The sequence below is a fragment of the Camelina sativa genome, chromosome 2 (genome assembly GCF_000633955.1).
Source record: "Camelina sativa cultivar DH55 chromosome 2, Cs, whole genome shotgun sequence".
Classification (NCBI taxonomy): Eukaryota; Viridiplantae; Streptophyta; class Magnoliopsida; order Brassicales; family Brassicaceae; genus Camelina; species Camelina sativa.
The window spans coordinates 17,359,711-17,380,250 of NC_025686.1; the positions used below are offsets into that span (position 1 = coordinate 17,359,711).

The 20,540-nt window shown below is 39.6% G+C and overlaps 4 protein-coding genes across 4 annotated transcripts; 2 read left to right on the plus strand and 2 right to left on the minus strand.

Annotated features, from left to right (window-relative positions):
• Positions 956–2,144, minus strand: LOC104753417 (putative F-box protein At5g52620). The gene has a single exon (XM_019230793.1). The coding sequence runs from the start codon at positions 2,142–2,144 to the stop codon at positions 1,008–1,010; it is 1,137 nt and encodes a 378-aa protein (XP_019086338.1). The 3' UTR covers positions 956–1,007.
• On the plus strand, positions 2,324–4,243 carry LOC104727729 (putative pentatricopeptide repeat-containing protein At5g52630). The gene is given in 2 exon segments (XM_010446808.2): positions 2,324–3,710; positions 3,713–4,243. Coding segments are annotated over 2 exon segments (1,764 nt in total). The 5' UTR covers positions 2,324–2,338; the 3' UTR covers positions 4,105–4,243.
• On the plus strand, positions 5,756–8,666 carry LOC104727737 (heat shock protein 90-1). The gene is made up of 3 exons (XM_010446817.1): positions 5,756–6,051; positions 6,335–6,476; positions 6,561–8,666. Exons 1-3 carry the CDS (start codon positions 5,914–5,916, stop codon positions 8,399–8,401), a joined length of 2,121 nt encoding a protein of 706 aa, XP_010445119.1. The 5' UTR covers positions 5,756–5,913; the 3' UTR covers positions 8,402–8,666.
• On the minus strand, positions 8,906–10,451 carry LOC104727747 (40S ribosomal protein S10-3). Its single transcript, XM_010446824.2, has 5 exons — positions 10,354–10,451; positions 10,207–10,255; positions 9,672–9,951; positions 9,431–9,563; positions 8,906–9,144 (listed from the first exon to the last, which is right to left on the minus strand). The coding sequence occupies exons 1-5, from the start codon at positions 10,354–10,356 to the stop codon at positions 9,064–9,066; spliced, it is 546 nt and encodes a 181-aa protein (XP_010445126.1). The 5' UTR covers positions 10,357–10,451; the 3' UTR covers positions 8,906–9,063.

Genomic DNA, 20,540 nt, shown 5'->3' on the forward strand with positions numbered 1-20,540 from the left:
TTTAAATTGTACCCAAATGGTTAAGTCAATTCTATGAAGAATCGCGACTAATTTTTTGTCTTTACTGTTTTTACACTAAATAAAGTTCAAAAGAAGTATCTCGTTTTCGATCTTATTTATCTATCTTGTTAATGATCTTATGAGCAAGAATCCACTTGCTTTAAATTCACTTAAAATTTATTACTCAATGGACACAATTCTTTTTTTTTTTGTTAAAAGGCTTTCAATTAAAATGCATAAAAAATCTTACTTAGTCATAACCTTGCAAAGAATCTTGAAGTCACTTGATATGTATTTGTATATCCATACTACATCTCGACTAGAAGAGCTTTCCTCTTATTTCATATGTAGAACCTCGTTAAATAATTTTACTTATGCAGGCTTAGAACTAAAGCTCCAAAAAGAAAACTATGAGTAGGATAAGACGAGTACAAACTTTTGCTTATATTGTGGCGGTAATATATATGAGAAACATGTGTTTTTCAACCACACGCGTAACCTGAAATAGCGTACAAAAAATAAATAAATAAACGTTAGTAAGTCTCATATCTTGTCGTTGAATGTGAGAGTGTTTACCGACTCACTCTTCTTGTTAATTGCACAAGAGTTCGAGTGTTATATGCGTCTCAAAGTGTCTTGATACTCTCAATTAATCATAGGTATACCGTATAAACAAGATGAGTGAGTAGTTCTCTAAGTTCGGCCGTTCGGGGACTAAGAGACGCCTATCGTTAAGATCTTGAAAGAACCTTGTAAACAAAAATATCATTACGAAAAGTTTTATGAAAATGCATTCATGAAGGATAAAACATTATTCTTCTTTTTTTCTTTTGGTAGAACGGATAAAACATTATTTTGCTTTCAAGCAACGTAGATAGAAGACAAACTAGATTTTTTATTATTTTTTATATAAGCCAACAAAATGTTGAAGCTCACAATAAAACCATCGCTGCGCTCGTCAATGAAATGAAATGTCACATTTCCAAGTAAACTACTTAGACTATGAGTTATATAAACTTGAGATCTTCTGCATAGTCTACAAAGGTGTAGACTCTACTATGATTCCCATGAGCTTCAAAACCTTGGATTTCAACTCTTTGGAGAGTCATCCTTTCGGGATTGAAGAAAAAAACAAAGAAGGGATTATATGTATAAACCATGGACATTATTATTTCACCATTAGCAGTCACTCCAACGACGGAAATAGTACCCTCAACAGCTATATCCACCGGAAAATAGTAAACACGTCTCAACCATTTCTGTTTCTGGGCATCATCTAGAGTCCACATAGAAAAATGAAGACTACTCTTACGCCTTCCATTAGGTTGACGGTTCCATTGCCAACAAATCACGCCTAATTTACCCTTGTAATTAATCAGTTTAGGCGAATAATACTGGAATATCATCGAAGGAGTAGAATATGCGTCAAGAAACCAAAGCTTTTCATACCTAACATCAAAGCAAGCTATAATCTTCACACCTTGGTTGATTTCAGCCATGTAATACAAAACCCCATTGATGCATATCCCTTCACTTATAGGACAATGTTTTACGGCACACTGGATCTTTCTCCATGACTCTTTTCCTTTTCCTAATGTCAGAATATGTACCTCTTTAAACTTTGTTATGGCCAGTACCTTGTATTGCTTGCCAATCCGATCATACCCTAAAAAGGTTCTCGGATTACTCTTCTTACTTCCCAGCGAAGGTAGTCCAGCGTACTGCCCCGTGCTAGGGTTACATATCACCGGCACTTTATCTATATCTTCCTTTGAGACCCGCATATTAGAGAAATATAGTAAGCCAGAGACAGGGCCACATATATTTTTTGGTTCCATGTGTCCTCCAAGCAACTCCATATCTAAATCGGCGGCTACTACAAGGGAATGATCCTCATCTGGATTCTGAGGCTGAGGACACGAGTATAAACGGCACTTACCGAAATAACTGGTGGCGAATAAGATACGCGGCGGCTGGTTTGATGACCTACTCAGCAACAACTCGGTGAACTCTGGACGAGTAAGTATGAGCGCACAACATTTGGATACGAAACGAAACCTAGCGATTGTTTTATTACACGATCTCGAGAGTACCTCGTAAATGATATCAATCGGGATGGGATCTAAGTCTCCTTCCCTTTCCATCAAGTTTTTTGAAAGATCGTGTAGGGTTCCTGTTCTTGACTTAACGTAGTCTCCAATTTAGGGTTTTAGAAGGCAAAATTACTCTAGAAACCCTAATGGGCCTAGTGGGCCGTGTTAAATTTTACCCAATAAGAGATCTCGTTTCTCGCTCAATCTCAATCTGATTTGACTCAATTGAATTCATCTCTTCCCCCATGGCTCTGAATTCTTCAGCTTTCTTCGTTCCATGTCACAATTACAATCAAATTTGTGATCTTCTTCTCTCTTCAGCTCGAACAAGATCGACTTTTAAAGGGCTTCAGCTTCATGGCTACATCGTTAAATCAGGGCTTTCACTTGTCCCTCTCGTCGCGAACAATCTCATTAATTTCTACTCCAAATCACAGCTTCCGTTTGATTCACGCCGAGCTTTCGAAGATAGTCCACAAAAGAGTGCGACGACTTGGAGTTCAATCATCTCTTGTTTTGCTCAGAACGAGCTTCCATGGATGTCACTCGAGTTTCTCAGGAAAATGATGGCGGGAAACCTTAGGCCTGATGATCATGTTCTTCCGTCAGCTACGAAGTCTTGTGGGATTTTGAGTCGTTGTGATATTGGTAGATCGGTTCATTGTCTATCGATGAAGACTGGGTACGACGCTGATGTGTTCGTGGGGAGTTCTTTGGTTGATATGTACGCGAAATGTGGTGATATTGTTAATGCGAGGAACGTGTTCGACGAAATGCCTCTTAGAAATGTGGTTACTTGGAGTGGGATGATGTATGGGTATGCGCAAATGGGTGAAAATGAGGAAGCTTTGTGGTTGTTTAAAGAAGCTTTGTTTGAGAATCTCGCTGTTAATGATTACTCGTTTTCTACTGTTCTTTGTGTCTGTGCAAATTCGACTCTTCTTGAGTTAGGTAGACAGATTCAAGGATTGTGCGTTAAGTCGAGCTTTGACTCGTCTAGCTTTGTGGGAAGTTCATTAGTGTCATTGTATTCCAAGTGTGGTGTTCTCGAAGGAGCGTATAAAGTTTTCAACGAGGTGCCTTTGAAGAATCTTGGGATTTGGAACGCTATGCTTAAGGCGTGTGCACAACACTCGCATACTCAAGAAGTTATTGAGTTGTTCAAACGGATGAAACTATCTGGGATCAAACCAAATTTCATAACTTTTCTGAATCTGCTCAATGCTTGTAGTCATGCGGGTCTAGTTGAGGAAGGGAGATACTACTTTGATCTGATGAAAAAATCGAGAATCGAGCCGACAGATAAGCATTATGCTTCCTTGGTGGATATGTTGGGACGAGCTGGTAAACTTGAAGAAGCACTCGAAGTTATCACTAAGATGCCAATTGATCCCACGGAATCTGTATGGGGAGCTTTATTAACGAGTTGTACAATACACAAGAACACAGAGCTTGCAGCATTTGCAGCTGACAAGGTCTTCGAATTAGGACCAGTGAGTTCAGGTATGCATATTTCGTTATCGAATGCGTATGCAGCGGATGGTAGATTTGAAGACGCAGCCAGAGCTAGAAAACTGCTTAGGGACCGAGGGGAAAAGAAGGAAACAGGGCTAAGTTGGTTGAAGAAAGGAATAAAGTTCACACATTTGCAGCTGGTGAAAGACGTCATGAGAGAAGCAAGGAGATATATGAGAAGCTGGTTGAGTTAGGAGAAGAGATGGAGAAAGCTGGTTACGTTGCGGACACAAGCTTTGTTCTGAGAGAAGTGGACAGAGATGAGAAGAATCAGACCATAAGGTATCATAGTGAGAGACTAGCTATTGCTTTTGGGCTGATCACGTTTCCGGCTGATAGACCGATCCGGGTGATGAAGAATCTGCGTGTTTGCGGCGATTGCCATAACGCAATCAAGTTCATGTCCATGTGTACGGGACGAGTGATCATTGTTAGAGATAACAATCGGTTTCATCGGTTTGAAGATGGCAAGTGTTCTTGTAATGACTATTGGTGAAGAAGACAAATGAGAATTGGTTTATATTCAAACACAACGGCTACTTCTTGTTCTTGATCATCATTATTTGTTGTAGGATAAAATCACTAAATATTTCGAAATAAAATCATTATTTTTATTTGTATCAAGCAATGTATGTTTTAACCAGGGACTAAAATGTGTTTCCAGGTTGGGACTAATTAGACAATTTTTCTCTGTTAATTGTGTTTATCTGTTATCGCCAATAGCAAAATTCTGGTTAGAGAAGTTAGCCATAATTCTGGATATCTCGGCTCAACAAGGACAATTTGGCTTGAATAATCATGTTTGAACTGTTGGAATTGGGAGAGGCCGCGCGAACGCAGGCCTCCACAACAAATTATGACGCAGGCTCTTCCTCTTGGGAAGACCTTAAGCTAGAGCACCCTTCCTTAATGTGCAATGGAAGTCACTAGCTTAGGCCACACATCTTCATGATCGTGTGTTGACCCCGTCCAGGTAAGTACCTTTCAATCAACGACCTTCGCTTTGTTTTATACTACAAAACAGATACCTATCATCATGAAACTTCCGATGTGGGAGAATCGACAATAATATCCACTAAAAATCACAAAGGGATGGATGGGCCTTATTAACTTTATTGCCGCCCAGATCAAAGATATTGAACCGGCTTCAGTTAAACCGGCACAAATTGGGTCATTGACCAGAGACGACTACATCTTCAGTTAAACCGTTATAAGTAACCTCTCTGTCAGAAGACTCTTATGTTGTTTGTGGTCACTCCTGTAAACACATCTCCATGGCATGTGTTTCTGTGGTCACTTTGGTGATGTTATTTCTGGAAATTTTTAAGATTGCTAAATGTGAAATATGTGAGTTTTTGTTGGACGTTGCACTTATGGAGCTCAAGATTTATATGATAAAAATGGAACCTAGTTTACCCTCTTTGTTTGTGTGAATAAACCATTTTTCTTAGTTAATTTGTTTGATTAAAACAAAGTATTTTTGTGCGACAGTTAGACAATACATCTTATTAGCCTCCATGTATTAGAAAATTCTGATCAGAGAAGTAGCCATAAGCTGGACCAGGCTGAGCAGGACCACATTAGCTTAAATCAAATTTGAACTGCTGGAAATGGGAGAGGCCGCGCGAACGCAGGCCTCAACAACAAATTATGACGCAGGCTCTTCCTCTTGGAAAGACCTTAAGCTAAAGCGCCCTTCCTTAAAGTGCAATGGAAGTCACTAGCTTAGGCCACACACATTCATGATCGTGTGTTGACCCCGTCCAGGTAAGTACCTTTCAATGATCGACCTTCGCGTTCTTTTTTAATACAAAACAGATATCTCTATCATCGTGAAGCGCCCGATGTGGGAAAAGCGACGATAATAATAATCCATCCACTAAAAAGCACGAAGGGATGGGCCTTAATGACTTTATTGCGGCCCAGATCAAAGATATTGAACCGGGTTCAGTTAAACCGGAATGAATTGGGTCACTGACCAAAGACGACGACTCGAAATAAAAGAAGTTTCTGGAATCCATCCATTCAACGGTTAATTTCCATAGCAATACGACGACGTTTTCAACGAACACTCTAGAATCACCTGGTTGGTTTCCTTTTTATTTTGAGAAGAAGAGACTAGAAACTTTTGTTCTTCTTCCTCCTTGTATATATAAATAAATTCACATTGTCCTTCGTCTCTTCATATCTCAAGAAAAAAATAATCTCAAATCTCGATTTCGTAATTCCAAGCTTCTCTCTATAGCATTCTCTTTCGTGTTTACTCGTCTTCGTCGTTGAAATAAAAAAAAAAGATCGTTTAGCGATGGCGGAAGTACAGATGGCTGATGCGGAGACTTTTGCTTTCCAGGCTGAGATTAACCAGCTTCTTAGCTTGATCATCAACACTTTCTACAGCAACAAGGAGATTTTTCTCCGTGAGCTTATCAGTAACTCTTCTGATGTAAGTCCTCCCCTTATAGATAACTCTGCTTTTGTGATGATTCCTCTGTTTCCTTGCATGTTACTCGTTTCTTGGATTCTTAGGCTTAGTTTTTGTATACTCTTTATATTCGAGAAAGATCGTGCGTGATTTAACTTGTTCATCAAGTTATAGTTAGATGATATGTGTGATCTGGTATTAGCTAGCCTAGAATGGTTGTAGCTAGGTATTAAACATTGGGATCGTTGTGTGGATTGCGTTTGTTGAGGTAGACTTCTGATTATTGTTGTGAATATTTTTGTAGGCTCTTGACAAGATTCGATTTGAGAGCTTAACCGATAAGAGCAAGCTTGATGGACAGCCTGAACTCTTCATTAGGCTGGTTCCTGACAAGGCTAACAAGACATTGTCTATTATTGACAGTGGCATTGGAATGACCAAAGCAGGTAATGAATCTATTCTGATATTTTCTGCTTGGAGATGATTTTAGTGGTCGTGTTGTTATTTTAACTCTTGATTGTGATTTTCAGATTTGGTGAACAACTTGGGAACTATTGCGAGGTCTGGAACCAAGGAGTTCATGGAGGCGCTTCAAGCTGGTGCTGATGTGAGCATGATTGGTCAATTCGGTGTCGGTTTCTACTCTGCTTATCTTGTTGCGGAGAAGGTGATTGTTACTACAAAGCACAATGATGATGAGCAGTACGTATGGGAGTCTCAAGCTGGTGGTTCCTTCACTGTCACTAGGGATGTTGATGGGGAGCCTCTTCTTGGTAGAGGAACTAAGATCACCCTTTTCCTTAAGGAGGATCAGCTTGAGTACTTGGAGGAGAGGAGACTTAAAGATTTGGTGAAGAAGCACTCTGAGTTCATCAGTTACCCTATCTACCTTTGGACTGAGAAAACCACCGAGAAGGAGATCAGTGATGATGAGGATGAAGATGAACCAAAGAAAGAAAACGAAGGTGAGGTTGAAGAAGTTGATGAGGAGAAGGAGAAGGACGGTAAAAAGAAGAAGAAGATCAAGGAGGTGTCGCATGAGTGGGAACTTGTCAACAAGCAGAAACCGATTTGGTTGAGGAAGCCAGAAGAGATTACTAAGGAAGAGTATGGTGCTTTCTACAAGAGCTTGACAAATGACTGGGAAGACCACCTAGCCGTGAAGCACTTCTCGGTGGAGGGTCAGCTTGAGTTCAAGGCCATTCTCTTTGTACCAAAGAGGGCTCCGTTCGATCTGTTCGACACAAGAAAGAAGCTGAACAACATCAAGTTGTATGTGAGGAGGGTGTTCATTATGGACAACTGTGAAGAACTAATTCCAGAGTACCTCAGCTTTGTGAAAGGTGTTGTCGACTCTGATGATTTGCCACTCAACATCTCTCGTGAGACTCTCCAACAGAACAAGATCCTCAAGGTGATCAGGAAGAATCTAGTGAAGAAGTGCATAGAGATGTTCAACGAGATTGCCGAGAACAAAGAGGATTACACCAAATTCTACGAGGCTTTCTCCAAGAACCTCAAATTGGGTATCCATGAGGACAGTCAGAACAGGGCAAAGATTGCTGATCTTCTACGGTACCACTCCACAAAGAGCGGTGACGAAATGACCAGCTTGAAAGACTATGTCACAAGGATGAAGGAAGGCCAGAAGGACATCTTCTACATCACTGGTGAAAGTAAGAAGGCGGTTGAGAATTCTCCCTTCTTGGAGAAGCTGAAGAAGAGAGGCTACGAGGTACTCTACATGGTGGATGCAATTGATGAGTACGCCATTGGACAACTGAAGGAGTATGACGGTAAGAAGCTTGTCTCTGCGACCAAAGAAGGTCTGAAGCTTGAAGATGAGACAGAAGAGGAGAAGAAAAAGAAAGAAGAGAAAAAGAAGTCCTTTGAGAATCTCTGCAAGACGATTAAGGAAATTCTTGGAGACAAGGTTGAGAAGGTTGTTGTCTCAGACAGGATCGTGGACTCTCCATGCTGTCTTGTAACTGGTGAATACGGATGGACTGCGAATATGGAGAGGATTATGAAGGCACAAGCGCTGAGAGACAGCAGCATGAGCGGTTACATGTCAAGCAAGAAAACGATGGAGATCAATCCTGACAATGGAATCATGGAGGAGCTGAGGAAGAGAGCAGAGGCAGACAAGAACGACAAATCTGTTAAGGATCTTGTGATGTTGCTGTTTGAGACAGCTTTGCTAACGTCTGGTTTCAGTCTTGAAGAGCCGAACACGTTTGCTGCTAGGATTCACAGGATGTTGAAGTTGGGTCTGAGCATTGATGAGGATGAGAACGTTGAGGAAGATGGTGGTATGCCTGAGTTGGAAGAGGACGCTGCTGAAGAGAGCAAGATGGAGGAAGTCGACTAAGAGATGACGCTCCTATGGTTCTGGAAACTTCTAATGCGTGCAGTTATTCTGAGTCCCGAGAGAGTCTTGTTTTTTCTTTTTTGTCCTTTAGAGTTGAACATTTTACTATTTTAGTGTGTTTTAGAGTCGTCTGAACCTTTCTGCTGGTGGTTTGGTTTGAGTCGGTGTTCCTTTTTCTTTTGTATTATGCGTCCGTTTTAAAACCTGCTTCCAGTTTTTGTGAATCTTTTTCTGGTTAATATTACTCTAGATTCGGTTTAAGTAACTTTCCTACTGTTTCTGAACAAACTGTCCTTTGTTTCTCTGAACTGAAACTACACTTCTAAAACGCATGAAGTACAATTAACGCGGGACAAGTAACCTCTAACTCAAATCATAATATAGCTTGATTAAACTGACTCGATCGAAGTGTAATGTAATCGACGAGATGCCCTAAAACTTGATAGATGAGTCTTTTGATTTGCCGAGTGGGAGAATAATTTTTTTGCTTGCTCAATAGAGAAAAAAGATGGGAGGAAAAGATAATTTTAAATAGTGTTTTACTCCAACAACAAAACTAAACTCAGATAGATAATGAAGGATCCTGAAACTTTGAACACAAGCAAAATTAAAGCTGAAACAACAACTCCATGGTCTTACAGTGAACTAAAAACATTTGTTTTTCAAGGAAGACCTGAACCAGATGGTGCAGCTGCGCTGTAACCACCAGAACCACGGCCAAAAGGCCTACTACCACCGGATTGCTGCACAACAAAGATACAAAATTAGAACAACGGAAACCAAACAAAGAGAGCGCAGGTAAATCAAATCCTGAACAAATATATAAATAAGGAGTAAGGACTTTCAAACAGTTAACTGATAAAGTAAGAGTTTATATTCGCTATAACTAAAATGCTAAATAGATGGGAAGTTTGGATGAGAGACTCGAAGTTAATGGTTTATCAGTTTCAGGAGCTATTTCAAGAGTAGCAGGTTCTGTGAAGATTGTGAGACAGAAGTAAATATAAGGCAAGGTCAGTGAGAATTTACTTGGAAAGATGGGTTGTAATCTGCTGGAGCTCCACCTTTTTCACCTCCAAACTCACCACCACCACGAGGACCTCCACGGTACCCTTCACGGTCACCATACTTGGGACGGTCTCCTCCTTCACCACGAGGTCCTCTGAAATAGCAAGAAACCCCCAAAATATGTCATCAGATTATTAAAAAAAAACAGTTTTTGACAGAAATGAAAAGAGTTCAGCAAAAAAAAATGAACCGAGTAAATCACCTTGGGCGATCACCAGATGGGCCACCAAATGGACGACCAACAGGCTTAGCTGACTTCTTCAAAGTAGCAGGAACAACATCAGATGGAAGATTGAGATAAGTTCTCAAGAACTCAATTCCTTCGTTAGTCAGAAACCAGTAGTAATGCATCCACGCAAATGTCTCCCTAACATACTCCTTGGATTTGAAAGACTGCATAAGCTTGATCACTTGCAGGTTAGGAACATCGATCAACGGATGCTTAGCAAGGTTGAAATCCTTCTTCGCAAAGCATACTCCCTCTGCATAGTGAAAATATGATTACTACCAACACAATCTCATCTAAAAGGACACAAACAACAGAACTATAGCCTCAGCACTGGATTGAACCAAGCTATATAACAAGATAAACCATTTCTAAAACAACAATGTGTGAATAATCCTAAAAATGATGAACTCGCCTCAACACTTTAATTAGCTCGCAGAAGCTGAAGCAGTCATGAATCGTGCGGATACAAACAAACAGAGATAAACTAGAAATTTTAGGGATGACGAACCTTTGAAGAGGTATTTGCAGATCTCTTTGCGGTTAGCCTCTGAGATTATCTGAAAGCAGAACGAAGAAGAAGAAAATGGTTACAACTCTACAACGAAAAATATGATAGAGAACAGAGAAATAGATCAAAATCGGAGGTCATGTGTACCATTGTATCTGGTGGGAGATCTTGCTAGAGCAGAGACGCACGGAGCTTGGAGAGAGCTAAAAAAAAAACTAGGGTTTCACTGAATCTGAGAAGACGATGAGTTTATATGCTTTGTTTTGGGCCTATAATGGGTTTTTCGTACATGAAATATGGGCCTTAAGTTTGTGCAGTATCTTAAGGGGGAGTGAGGAATAATAATAAGAAACCCAAATGTAAAACATAGAGAAAATGTTGGTGTTGTAGGGTAAAAATAAAAATTTCATCACACTCAAGTCTCTCGAAGTACAATAGTTTTTAATCAATCAATCACTTCCAACATCTCTCACATTTATGATTCATGTCATTGCCATTTTTGTAAGCATGATGAATAACATACAAAGACTAGTATGCAAAATTTACTAATAGCAAAAATTATGTGGTTTTCTGATAGGGAAGAATTTTCATCTTTCTCTTTATCTTTATCTTTAATATCTAGAAATGCTAATATAAGGACGGATTCTTTGGTACGCCAAGCGCGTACATCTCCGCACCAAGTATTGTTTGTAAACGACTTTCTCACCAATTGGCTCGTTTGAGCTGATCTTTTGTTGAAAAAAAAAAATAAATAGATTAAAGCAAACAATCTATGAGAGATAATTTTTTTTGTCAAACATATATTATGATTTTGGGACATTATATTGTGACACATGTTGGATGCTTAATTATTAGCATGTTTTTAACTTTGATGGATTATTTCCACAAAAATATCCATTTTCAATGATATATATACATAGAGGTTGATGAGCAAGCCGGTAGTTTGTAATCACATTCTTGTCCATCATCTCCTCTTCTCCTTCCAAATCTTCTAGTTTTTCAAAACATGGTTTGTTGTTTAGTAAACCTATTGAACACAAAAACTAAAGCTCCTACTGGTAACCCATTAACAAATAAAAAGAATGGGGAGGAACAGGAACAAAAAGGAACGAATAGGAAAGGAAAAAAATAATAAAGAATGAATGAAGAGGAATGAGTTCAGAGAAAAAACAGAACAAATGGTATGGTAAATATGGTAACCAATAAAACAGAACAAACAATAACATATAAAAATATATTAAAAGAAAAATAAAAATAATTTGAATAAAAAACAATCATCTTCAAGACTTCAACCCATCATACCCACATACAAACATCAATACATGAATTGTTGGAACTTTTAGTAACCACAATTGCTTTTTGTCAAAAATTGGGATAATAAAATAATTAATTTTTTTTTCCTGTTTGTTCCACATCAAATTTGGAGAGGAACAAATTTCTTTTGTGATTCCAAAAAAAAAAAGGGAACGCATAAGAATAGTGTGGAGACAATGTCTCAGAATTTAGAAAATATATTACTAATAAATAGTAACAAAAATGAGGAACAAGTGGGAACAACACATTCTTTTGTTCTTTTTCTAAAAACTGGTTACCAGTTGGAACCTAACTTTCTTATGTCATTATTTAATGAAATCACTGAAGCTCTAGTTTTATTTCATTTGTTTGTAGTCAAAGATGATTGTATTCAAGTTTGCAGATTGTCCCAAAGAAAAATGGGGAAAAGGATTCCAATGTGCAGTAAGTTTTCCAGGTGCACCTACCTACACACTCACCCAACGATTATATTTCACCAAATCAAACCATTTGTTGTTGTAGATACATCATAGATCGAGTGCAAATAATTTATTTAGACTTACGAATTTTGAATACAATAATTAATAATTATCATCTTTTTATTGTTAGGAGTTGATACTGCATCTGGTCTTGTGCCAAACTTTTTTGCGGTGAAAGGAAAAAGTATTGATGAAGAAAAATTGCTAAGGAAATTGACGAAGATCCTCAAGTATGTCGAAATTATTGATCACTTAGAATGCCATGAAGATCATTTTTTTCCCGTATAAATAATTCAGAGTCTAATACCAAAACTAATATAAAATATAATAAAATAATTAAATTAAATTAATAATATTGTAAAAAAATTAGTGTTTATTTATGTTTTGGTATTCGGTAAAATATATATACATATATATATATATTATATTAATTCATATTAATAATCCTTTTGTTCAAGATGATTAATGATTTGTATTGGATTGTATACATCTTTTCTTATGGCCACTAAATTTGTTTTCTTGGTCGAACTAGGTTAAGTTATGGAGTTTTATATCTCATAACTCAGAATGCGCTGAGAAGTTAAGTGGGTATTGGCAATATATGTGTTCAGCCATATTGTTTTGCAAATGGTCACAGTCGATACAGACATGCTTGAGTAAACAAAAGCTCAAATAAAATTGAGAGAAGACGAAAATGGTATATAACTTATGATAATAAACCATCCTTAATTCAAAAGACGTATATACAAAAAAAAAAAAAAAAACTAAACCCGATCTATCTCAGCTTCATTTTCTTGCTCATTAACCATCTGGTTTTTGGCTCGCCCTTGGTACACGTAATCGATTATTCAAAGATGCAAAAACTCTATATAAGTTACATTCTTTTTTTTGGACGCTCATGTACTGGATACGAAAGTGTTAGACGTAGTTCAAATCGAAAGTGTTAGGGTTTTTGCTTTCTACTCACGTTTTCGATGCCGCCGGAGGCTACTCCGACGTCGGCTGAGGCTTCTTTACGTTCGGGTAGTGCAGTAGCGGGGGGTAGTGTTGAGGAGGGTGAGATATTAGATGTTGCTGTTGTTGACAAGGGTTTAACGGGTGAGAAACAGAGTGATGCAGGAGGTTTGGTTGAGGGCAGAGTGTTAGACGCTAGATCCACAGGGGATGGTGCTGCTCCTGTTATTCATAACCCTACCACAAAGCGATCCTGGGTCTCTATGGCTAAGGGTTCTGATGCGATGGAAAAGGTTGATCTGGCTGTTGAAGAAATTGATGGTATGCCTACGGTTAAGATTCCGGATAGTGTTTTTGAGAATGCACATCCCCTATGGGAAGATTTCCTCGTTGGAAAGTTTTTAGCAAAAGCGCCCTTTGTTGGAGGTATCCATGCTTTGGTAAACAAGATTTGGACCCTTGGTGATAAAACAATGAAGATCGATGTTATTGTGGTGGATAATACAACGGTGAAGTTCCGTATTAAGGATGAGCGAACTAGGTTGAGGGTTTTGAGGCGTGGCATGTGGAATTTATGTGGTGTGGCATGGATTTTATCTAAGTGGAGCCCTATTGCTGAAACAACGCAGGAGGAAATCAAGACTATCCCTCTGTGGATCATTGTTAAAAATGTTCCAGCCAAGTATTTTTCGTGGAAGGTTCTCAGTGCTATCACTAGTCCTTTAGGGACACCTATACGACTACATCCGGATACAGAGGCATGTAAGTCATTTGAAGAGGCTAAGGTTTTTGTGGAGGTCGATTTAACAAAAAGTTTACCAAAGTTCTTCTCCTTTAAGTCTGCGAAAGGTGGTGATACTGTTGTGGAGTTCGTTTACCCTTGGTTGCCGCCAAGGTGTCACACTTGTTCCAAATGGGGTCATATTAGTGCCGATTTTTTGTCAAAAACGAACACTTTGGGTGAGACTGGTGTAGGAAAAGTTGCAGATAACATACTCTCTTCGGGTGTGCTTCAATCTTCTAGTCCGCATAAGGACAAATCCATGCCTAGTCAAGAAAAGATTATAGTACCACAGCAGGGCAAGCAACCAGGAAATTCTTTGGCAGCTTTAGATGGTAACATGATCACTGTGGGTGAGCAGGCTAAAGCTAGCGAAACAGATGGTTTGGATTGGAAAACACCAACGAAAGGTATTCGCAGCCATGGTAAAGTGCAAGACCTCCGTGAAAGTGAGGTTTCAACGATGAAGAACTCTTTCTCCTGTCTTAGTGACAAGGATGAAAGCGGGGAAGTTTTAGATCATACGGAGGAGGAACAATCACATGATGAAGCAGTGGAAGATCGTCTTGAGGGGCAGATTTTGTCACTTCGGCCATCACTTCCTCGAGCTTCGAAGGAGGGTCATAAATTCCTTTCTAAAGAAGGTTTGCAGAGTTCTAGGATTATTTCTCCTACTACACTGAAGACACGTCAACCCCCAAAAAATCTCTGATGTCAGGTTTCTTTTGGAATATTCGAGGTTTTAATAAAATAGAAAAGCATCAAGTTGTTCGAGAATGGATATCTCAAAATCGTTTTGACTTTGGTTGTTTACTGGAAACTAAAGTAAAGGAGAATAGAGCTGATCGACTGGTACGCTCTGTTTTTGCGGACTGGTCTATCCTCTCTAACTATGAGGAACATCGTTTTGGTCAAATCTGGTTTGTCTGGAGGAGTAATGTGAGGGTCACTCCAATTTATAAAACCTCTCAATTGATAACGGTTTCCATACTACTTGAAGGGCGACAGGAGGAGTTTTTTTATCACTTTTGTCTATGCTGCAAACCTTGCTGCAGACCGGAAACCTCTATGGCAAGACCTGCAGTTTCATTATGACTTGCCTCTGTTTAAGGACAAGGCTTGGCTCATATGTGGTGACTTTAACGAAATCTTAGAATCTTTATATGCTTCTTCCCCCTCTATCTCTGCAGGAATGCGCGACTTCCAAGATCTAGTTCGCCATTGTGAACTCAATGATCTGACTTATCAGGGAAACCGTTTACATGGTGCAACAAACGGCAGGACGGAGTTATTTGCAAGAAACTGGATCGAGTTCTAGTTACGCAGCAATGGATGCAGATATTTAATCAGTCATACTCGGTATTTGAATCTGGGGGTTGTTCGGATCATCTCAGGTGTCGGTTCTATATCTCTGGTGACCAGAAAAGGATTAAAAGGCCGTTTAAGTTTTTAAATGCTATCATAGAGCATCCGGCTTACCATTCAGAATTAGCAGCAAAATGGGGAGCTTCTCCTCCTCTATTTCACTCTACTTCTGCAATGCACAGGTTTTCAAAGATGCTCAAAGGGTTGAAACCTCATTTTAGGAAGATGGGGAAACATATGGTAGGCCACATCACAGTTCGTACTAAAGCAGCTTATCAACGCCTCTGCGAGTTACAGCTTGCGACAATGGCTCGTCCCTCTTCTCAAGCAGTTTCTGATGAGGCGGTAGCATATGAGAAATGGAGGCAACTCTCTGACATTGAAGAGAGCTATCTAAAACAAAAGGCAAAGCTACATTGGCTGAAGGTTGGTGACCAAAACTACAAAGCTTTTCATATTTCTGCAACTCTCAGGGAAGCAAGAAACAACATTAGAGAAATCCAATGTGAAGATGGGAGCACTGTTAACACATTGGAGTAGATAAAGGTAGAAGCCGCGAGGTATTTTACAGATTTTCTCACCATGAAACCTGCGGACTATGTGGACTGGTCGCAAGAGGAACTAGAGCAAATATTGGGATTTAAATGTACTGAAAGTGATAAGAGCCTCCTCACTCATGAGGTCACCAAGGAGGAGGTCAGGAGAGTTTTATTTGCTATGCCTACAAATAAATCACCAGGCCCAGATGGTTACAATGTGGAGTTCTTCAAGGCTTCCTGGTCAATAGTGAGAGAGGATTTCATGGTTGCAGTCCAATCCTTTTTCAGAACAGGATTTTTGCCGAAGGGGGTTAACTCTACTATTTTAGCATTGATACCAAAGAAGAAGAAAGCAAAAGTCATGAAGGACTATAGTCCCATCTCTTGTTGTAATGTTCTCTATAAAGTCATATCCAAGATTCTTGCAAATCGGCTCAAGATCATTCTACCAAAATTCATCACACCGAATCAATCAGCTTTTGTGAAAGATAGACTGTTGATGGAAAACCTCCTTCTAGCAACTGAACTTGTTAAGGATTACCACAAAGACTCAGTCACTCCTCACTGTGCAATGAAGATCAATATATCAAAGGCTTTCGACTCGGTTCAGTGGAGTTTCCTCCTCACTCTCCTCAGAGCATTAGCCTTTCCAGAACAATATGTCCAATGGATTCAAACTTGCATTACCACCGCCTCTTTTTCTGTTCAAGTCAATGGTGAATTGGCTGGCTACTTTGGTAGTATGAGTGGACTGCGACAAGGCTGCTCCCTTAGTCCCTATCTGTTTGTTGTTTGCATGAATGTTTTATCCCGACAGCTCGATATAGCAGCGCGTAACAGAGTTTTTGATTTTCACCCAAACTGTCAACATCTGCAACTCACACATTTATGTTTTGCAGATGATTTGATGGTTTTTGTGAAAGGAGATAAGACATCAACCCAGGGAGCATTGGGGGTCTTTGAAGACTTTGCCACTCATTCTGGCCTACGAATCAGTCTCGAGAAATCAACATTATGTATAGCGGACGTCACGCAGGAACAGAGGCAAGAGATTCTTCAGCAATTCCCATTTGAATATGGTTCCCTCCCGGTTCGCTATCTTGACTTACCGCTTCTGCCTAAATGAATGTCATCAGCGGATTATCAACCTCTTGTAGAGAGAGTTCGATTACAGATAGGCTCCTGGACTGCAAGGACGCTCTCTTTTGCAGGGCGGCTCCAGCTAATTAGCTTGGTGATCTTTAGTTTCACCAATTTCTGGATATCGGCTTTCAGGCTCCCTAAGGCTTGTATCCATGAAATTGATAGACTGTGTTCTGCTTTCTTGTGATCTGGTCCTGTTTTAAATGCCAAGAAAACTAAAGTTTCATGGTCTGATGTTTGCCGTCCAAAGAGTGAAGGTGGCTTAGGATTACGCTCTCTAGAGGAAGCAAACAAAGTGAGTGTCCTCAAATTGATTTGGAGAATTTTATCCGCAAAGCATTCCTTATGGGTTGACTGGGTGAAACGTTATCTCATACGCAATGGTTCTCTCTGGGCGGAACAAGTAACTCATACCACTGGCTCATGGATTTGGAGGAAGTTACTGAAATATAGAGATATAGCAAAACAGTTTCACAAAGTTGAGGTAAAGAACGGGGAATCAACCTCCTTTTGGTTTGATAATTTTAGTTCCTTGGGTTGTCTTTATGACAAACTTGGCGCCAGGGGTAGTCTCGATCTAGGCATACCTATGGCAAGCACAATGGCTGAGGCTATGAATATGAATAGGCGTCGCAGACATCGACATGCTCTCCTTTCTTTGATATAGGAGGAACTCCTCAAACATAAACTAAATCGCAGGCTTGATGAACCGGATGTAGCCTTGTGGAAGGGGAAAAACCAGAGCTACCACAAACAGTTCAAAACAAAAGATACCTGGGTGAATATTCGCACTGCAAATCCACAAATGGAGGGCCACAGATCGATATGGTTTAAGAATGCAACTCCTAAGTATGCCTTTGTTACATGGCTGATGATCAAAAATCGCCTTGCAACAGGGGATAGAATGAGAAATTGGAATGCTCAAGAGAATACAAACTGTGTTCTCTGCAACGGTCACTTAGAGACTCGTGAGCATCTATTTTTCTTATGCCCTTTCTCCCAGCAGGTATGGAAGGCGCTGGTGTTTAGGCTTTTATCTGACAGTTTCACCCCTCACTGGGATGAGATAATGTCTCTGCTCACTGGAAACACTTTGAATACGACAAAGAAATTTTGCTAGGCTATACTTTTTAGAACACAATCCATTCACTCTGGAAAGAGAGAAACGACATACGTCATGGGGAACTTCCTTCGAAAACGGAGAGACTAGTGAAGTTCATCGACAAAAACGTCCGCAACAGAGCAAGCACGCTGAAGGAGGGAGGAGGACCTATTATCCAAGCATGGTTTGAAGCAAGATTCTACTAGTTGGTTTTTCATCTTTTAATATAATGTTTCAATAAACTGATCATATCAGCTTTGTAAAAGGTTTATTTTTCTTTTGAATATAATTTAACATTAGATTCCAAAAAAAAAAAAAAATTGTCGCATTTTAATGTGAGTTTGTTAACCCTAAGTTTTGGTCATACCAAACTTAATATAATAAGAAGATACTATATTTATTTTTCTTACATATACTACCTTGTTAAACTGAAAATTACCTTGTTAACAGATCTCAAGTGTATATAATAATTTCTGGAAAATTAAGGACAAGAAAATAATTTCTGGAAATTTACTAGTGTATTTGTTCATTTTTCTGACATAGATTTGTTGTTCTTCTTTTTTCTTACATGAATATACAGTATTACCTTGTTAAATTGGAAAATTACCTTGTCAAATAATTTCCGTAAATTTATTAATGTTCTATATTTTTTTTTTTTTGGACAACCAGATGCTTTCATTCATTCAAATCAAAGCAAATACAAAGAGAGGAGATGCAGAGATCTCAAAGTTTAAACTGAAATAAAGATTACAAAGATGGGCATTCCCCAATGCCATAAAGAAATAGATAGATATCATCGAGATAGAATCCATGAGAGCTATGAAACAGTCACTAAGAAGCGGCTTGGAACATGAGAGATCATGGTAGCTCGATTGCTCATCATCGAGAAGTTCGGTGGATGACAAGATAGTCACGGTCGAGAGACATTGTGACGTTAATAGCAAAGCCAAAGCCAATAAACTCACCGGAGCGAGGGGCACTAACAAGAGCACCAAATTGGCAAGGGTTCGGTAGACCAAGGTTTGATGGTCAAGGGTAGGGTGCTTTGACAACCAAAGAGGAGGGTCAGGAATAAACTGGTAGCACCAGGAGTAGCTTCGATAGTGGACAGTCCGAGTGATGAGGATGGAGCTGCAGAAAATTTTCTTGAAGTCGTCGGATGCACGTGTTGAGAAACAGGGCATTAGACCATAAGACTTCAAGAGTTTTACAACAGACCATACAAGGGAAATTAGAGCCATGACTAGCCAAGGATAACAATCAAACCGTAACAATACAGGTGGGTTCTCTCTCACTCGGTGCCCTTTACTAAGGAGATTAAGAACACCACACAAAGCATGTAGTCGGCTTGATAGTGGTAGATGTGATTTAGACTTGGTCTGGTGGTTTGGGTTTAACACCAAAGTGGTGCGGTTAATGGGATGTTGTTAAGAACTAGAAACGCTAATTAGCATAGAGATAAACGGGTTGTGATTCTTCCAGTTAACAATCGAGTTCACAGTTTGAGCAAATACCCGGGTTCTCCCATACTCTATGTTACTACAAATCATTCTAGGTAAATGGATTCTCAGATGCATTCTTCGGACACCGAGTTCAACCACAGAACCTAAGAAATGTTTACTAGCTAACATAGGGATAGAAGAAGTAGACCTGAGATTTTGGAGGATGGGTAGGACCGTTTGGGATGTTAACAAACCAAAATCAAGTCCTGAGCTCAACCGTAGAGATCCAAAAGACTTTGGGGATGGCCAGGGGAGTTGACATGGGCCAGTGTGATAGATCTTAGAGACGGGGTCCACAATTAGAGATAAGTCGCATCTCTGGGAGCTTCCTCGCCAAAAAACAACTCAGGGGCCATGGAGGAAGGGGAAGCTTCAGGGGCGAAGCACAAACCGGATCGGGGGAGATAGCAACACAGGGACGTTGGAACCGTCGACGGTAAGGCTGGGCGAGAATAGGTGAGGATGGGGTTCGCCGAACTCCTGATCCTTCTGTAGTGGCGCACGGACAAGCCTTCGTCTAGATCTAGGGTAGTTACAGAGGTTTGGTCGGGACACAAAGGGAGAAAACAAAAGGGGAAAAAAAGAAAGCCGAAAGGAGCTAAAGGGGTAGAAGAAGTAGTAGCAGAGCGGAAAGATTGAGAGATCCCGACGCCGGCGAGCCGGAGCTCTACCGGCGTCGGAGAATGGTGATGAGGGAGGCGCCTCGATTATAGTGCCTGAGAGAGAATTAGGGCGAACTCGCTTATTTAATGTTCTATATTAAAGTAAAAAATCTTAGAGAGATAAATGTATTATTTATTTTTTTGTCAAAGATATGTTATGATTTTGGAAATTATGATATGTGGGATGCTTAATTTGTTACAGCCCTGTGTCTGGCTTTTATGGATTACTTCCACAAAAGAAAAAAGGGAAGATCCATTCTTCAGTGCTATATATACGTAGAGGTTCATTGGCATTCTTGTCCATCATCTTCTCTTCTACGTACTTCCAAGATTTCTAGTTTTTTTCTCAAAAAATGGTGCATTCTTTTTCTTACTACCTATTGAACAAAATCTCTCTTTTTTTCTTTTCTTGTTATAATGAATTTACTAAAGCTCCCTAATTTTATTTCATTGTTTGTAGTCGACGACAATTGTATTCAAGTACGCAGAGTGTCCCGCAAAAAAATGGAGGAAA